Source organism: Argentina silus (assembly GCF_951799395.1).
Source record: "Argentina silus genome assembly, chromosome: X".
Classification (NCBI taxonomy): Eukaryota; Metazoa; Chordata; class Actinopteri; order Argentiniformes; family Argentinidae; genus Argentina; species Argentina silus.
In genome coordinates, this window is record NC_139653.1 from 38,802,038 (window position 1) to 38,806,509 (window position 4,472).

The following is a 4,472-nucleotide window of genomic DNA, read 5'->3' on the forward strand; positions in this document are numbered from 1 at the left end:
CACGTTACACTGTGTTATTTATTTATGCTCCTAACTGACACTAACACATGCCGAGAGGCACACTGGGACTTCTGCATTCTTTATAAACCAGGAGCTGAGAACATAGCATCATCATTCATGTGTTCAACTATTGTCAGACTCTGTGTTGATGTCCTTGTACTGTAGAACAATCATTAGTCTTTTGTATACAGATTGTAGTATCATGATAACTCATCACTGATACGATTTGGGGGTTTCGTTTGTGAAATACTCCTTCCACTCTGGTCTCCTCTTATCTGGTCTAAACGAGAGATGTCTATCCTGCAGACCAGTCAAACTGCCCTGATCTGCACAAGCTCTGTCAAAGGCAGTTGTCTCTGGCATAAACTACATCTCCCAGTCTGCACCTCTTCACCAGCACTGATCTCTGTACCCTTGATAGGCATTAAGGGGTGCTGTACTGAAACCACCACCACTTCACTCAAGGCTCACCTTGTCCCATAGAAACCAATGCCACAGTATTTAAACCTCAGAGGTAATAAAATAATAAGCAATTTGTGTAACAGGGACACCCTTTAGAGTCAATATAGAAAGTGTCCCTGAAACTGCTTCCCTGTCCAATGCTATACCAAGCAGTGCCATGGCAATGTTAGCCAGCTAAACTCATGCGCAGAAACAGGTGATCAAGTTTCCGAGTGGCATCAAACTGTGTGTGTGTGTGTGTGTGTGTGTGTGTGTGTGTGTGTGTGTGTGTGTGTGTGTGTGTGTGTGTGTGTGTGCAGCCAAAATAAGGCCTTTAAAATAAAGTCGTTTTTAACGAAGATGAAAATATGTCACGTTCGCTCTTCTGTAGTCATGACATGCTCATCTGTAGTCATGACATGCTCACCTGTAGTCATGACATGCTCACCTGTAGTCATGACATGCTCACCTGTAGTCATGACATGCTCATCTGTAGTCATGACATGCTCATCTGTAGTCATGGCTACTATGGAAGAATTTGACACTCTGCCATTGACATCAGTGCAGCCAAATCATAGTCTTGTCTGCTTAGTCTGTTTTGCAGGCCTTACAGGAAGATGTAATCACATATCAGGTCAGATGTACTGCAGAGCAGTGGAGGCTGGTGGAGGTAGAAATTGGAGGACATTGTTATGCATGGAATAGAATGAGAAATGTGTTTAATACCATTCCTCATTCCGTTCCATGCATTACAATGAGTCCTCTGATTTCTACCTCTACCAGCCTCCCCTGCTGCAGAGACTCTCTGGTAGAGAGGTTGGCAGCCAGGGGGCAGGTCTATGTGTGGGCAGGGGGATGGCAGGGGTTATTTTGGAGCACTGGCACACAGACAAAGGAAAGCTCTGTAGCAGCTGTGTATTTAAGTAGCTAAACCAGTCATGTTACTGAACATTCACAGTGGAGGTGTTCACACTGTCATCTGCCTCTGTGTGTGTGGCTATTATAGATGCTGAGGACCCTAATCATAATGTCCAAATGTTCACATATTTACCACCCCTTCGCTTCTTGCCATATACAGATTCTGCTGAAAGATTCTATTGAAACACACAGATATTCTGTGGAACAGCTACAGTAGCCAGTGGGCAGATGTTTCCCCCTCTCTGAGCTGAGCTGAACTCACGTAGGAATGTCACATGGGTGCTCCAATTTCCTCAACAGTCCTTGAACTCAGCATGCTCACCCATCTAATAACCCCCCCACCCCCCCCCCCCCCACCCACCCACCCACCCTTCAGTCCTGATACCCTCTTACAGCCGAACTATACCGCTAGCGTCACGTGTCCCTTTCTATGACCGCTGTCAATCACAAGTAAAACAGTCCCAGGGTTATCAATGGGACATGCTACACCACCCGCCGCAGCTGCATGTCAGTGAAGCGAGCTAACACGGCTGCATAGTTGTTTTAGGCTTCAAACATATTTCAAGCATTTCGTGCGAGTCTCTAGTTAAATATGGATTTAACCCTGTTGATTTATGCCTCTTCACTGGTGTACTAAAATTTGACGCAAATGGTAGCAAAATGCGACGTTACCCTCCCTGACTGACCTCAGTTCTCAGAGGCACACGCTGATCCACACCATCATGTAGAACCATGCTAACTTAGATTTACTGTGGTATAGTTCTCCCCCTCTCTGATCTCCCCCTCTCTGTCTCTCCTCTTCCCCTTTATTTTCCTCTCCCTGGGCTATGAGCTCCATTTCGACTCTTCAGAGAGAGAAAGAGAGATCCTGTGTGTCTGGTTTGCATAGTTAAACAACAGTATTACAGCTGCAGTGATTTCTGTAGTGCAGACACACACACAAACAAACTCCCCGGCATGATATAGTTCCCTGACAGTTCCAACTTGGATCGACTTCCTGTCGTTTCACCATCTTTTTTTCAGTCACTGCGGAAGGAGTGTGTGTGTGTGTGTGTGTGTGTGTGTGTGTGTGTGTGTGTGTGTGTGTGTGTGTGTGTGTGTGTTTGGCTGTTGGTTCTGGTCATCTGACGATGATGGTGGGCTGTGATTGGTCCAGTTGTGTACAGCTGCACTGTGAGAGAGACAAGGCTGCCACTGTGTGTGTGTGTGTGTGTGTGTGTGTGTGTGTGTGTGTGTGTGTGTGTGTGTGTGTGTGTGTGTGTGTGTGTGTGTGTGTGTGTGCAAGTCCAGCTGGAGAGGAGGGGAGAGCAGAAGCATCAGAAGGAAGAGGAGGAGGAGGAGGAGGAGGAGGAGGAGGAGAAGGAGAAGGAGGCAGGGTAGGGCAGAGCAGCAGAGCACAGGCAGGCAGGACCGAAGCAGCTGAGCTGAAAAGCTGGTGTAGTTCTGGGGTAACCTGGGGTGACTCGAGCTGTGAGCTGGACTAGGGGCTAGGAGGACAGTGTGTAGGCCAGAGGGCTTGGGTTAGTGCTAGTGGTTGGGGGTGTGAGGGGCTGAGTTTGGGCTGCAGTGGAGGATTGTGGGTATGGGCTGCTCGGCCAGTGTGGTTCTCCTCAACGCCCTTAACTCTGTAGGTGGAGCCAACTGCACCTACACATGTTCCCGCCAGGACAGGGACCACCTCTCTCAGGATACCCCGCCTCCGGAGAACGGCAACGCCACCACACCTTGCCGACCCTTCACCATCATTGTCATGGTAACGTCATGCAGGCCTCAGACCCCACTGCTGTTCTCTCTCCCCTCTAGGGTTTGGAGTAGGGTCTGGGTAGGGGTGTGGTTGGAGAGCTAGAAGTTGTTTTTTCATGTATTTTTCTTGCCCTCTCTCTGTTAGTCTGTCATTTCCATCCCCCTCTCTCCCTTTCTCTCCCTTTCTCTCCCTTTCTCTGTTGGTCAGGCCATTTCTCCCTCTGAAGGTGATGTATGATCCAGGAGGGAGGGCTGTAGAGAGCTTTTTCCCCTCTGAGAGGAACTGGGGCGGAACTAGAGGCAGGGGGGCGATGGAGGAGTCGGAGCCAGGGAATGTAATTTCTGTGGGAAAATTCTCTTCTTGGTTTATGGCGTCTCTAATGGCCTGCTGATAAGAAGGTCTAGATAATCCTCCAGAATGAATGAATGAATGATGACAGAATGAATGAATGAATGAATCAAGTGTACTAGACTGGTCTATACATACTGAGGTTTGAGTCCTGACTGCTCGGCTCAAAAACTCCTTAAGTAGGTGTGACATGGATGTGTGATACTAGCAATGATGAATGAATGATGTGTGTGTGTGTGTGTGTGTGTGTGTGTGTGTGTGTGTGTGTGTGTGTTTGTGTGTGTGTGTGTGTGTGTGTGTGTGCGTGTGTGTGCGTGTGTGTATGGGTGGTGTTTGGTGTGTGGTGTGTGTGTGTGTATGTGGCAGGAGGAATGAGAGGTTGTGATACGTACATAATCCCATTGAAGGGAGCTAGATGTAAAACAGCCAATGCTCTGAGAATATCAATCAGTGTCTGTCTGCTGGCCCATCTATAAGTATTATACTTTGGTCTGGGACAGATAGCTATTTTCCCGGAATCCTGTGTTTCCTGAGAGCTGGGCTGGCAATATTGAAGAAGCTCAGTGGAAAATGTCAGACTCTTGTTGGCAGGGTGTTAGTTGTAACCCCCCCTCCCCCATCCTCTTCCCTACTCTCCTCTCCTCTCCTCTCTCTCTCTACCTCCATTACCCAGAGGCTCCCCACTACCCTGTTTGTCCCTACCCCTTGTTCCTACAGTATGCAAAACCCTAACCTAACATAACCCTGTTTTAATACAGATTGCTCTGTAGAACCCTGCTCCTTTGTTGAACATAAAGAGGGAGAACAGCCTCCTGGTGTGTTAAGCCAAGCGCTCAAGGACTGACATAAGTGTCAAAAGAAAAATGCTATAACTTCCTCCCCTTCTCCCTCTCCTCTCTCCACCCTCTCTCTTTCCTCTCTACTTCTAATAGTTCGATGGAGTAGAGCGAGTAGTTTCCTCTCTCATTCTCTCTCTCTCTCTCTCTCTCTCTCTCTCTCTCTCTCTCTCTCTCTCTCTCTC

The 4,472-nt window shown here is 48.0% G+C and overlaps 1 protein-coding gene across 1 annotated transcript in view; it reads left to right on the top strand.

Moving 5' to 3' along the window:
* Positions 1-2,941: 2,941 nt before the first annotated feature.
* dock10 (dedicator of cytokinesis 10) overlaps positions 2,942-4,472 on the top strand; it is a gene marked incomplete at its 5' end in the record, with an annotated part of 18,348 nt that continues 16,817 nt past the window's right edge. Inside the window, 2 exons of the mRNA XM_083694718.1 lie at positions 2,942-3,112; positions 3,330-3,437. Of these exons, the coding sequence (XP_083550844.1) occupies positions 2,942-3,112; positions 3,330-3,437 (279 nt within the window). The remainder of the gene's footprint in view (positions 3,113-3,329; positions 3,438-4,472) is intronic.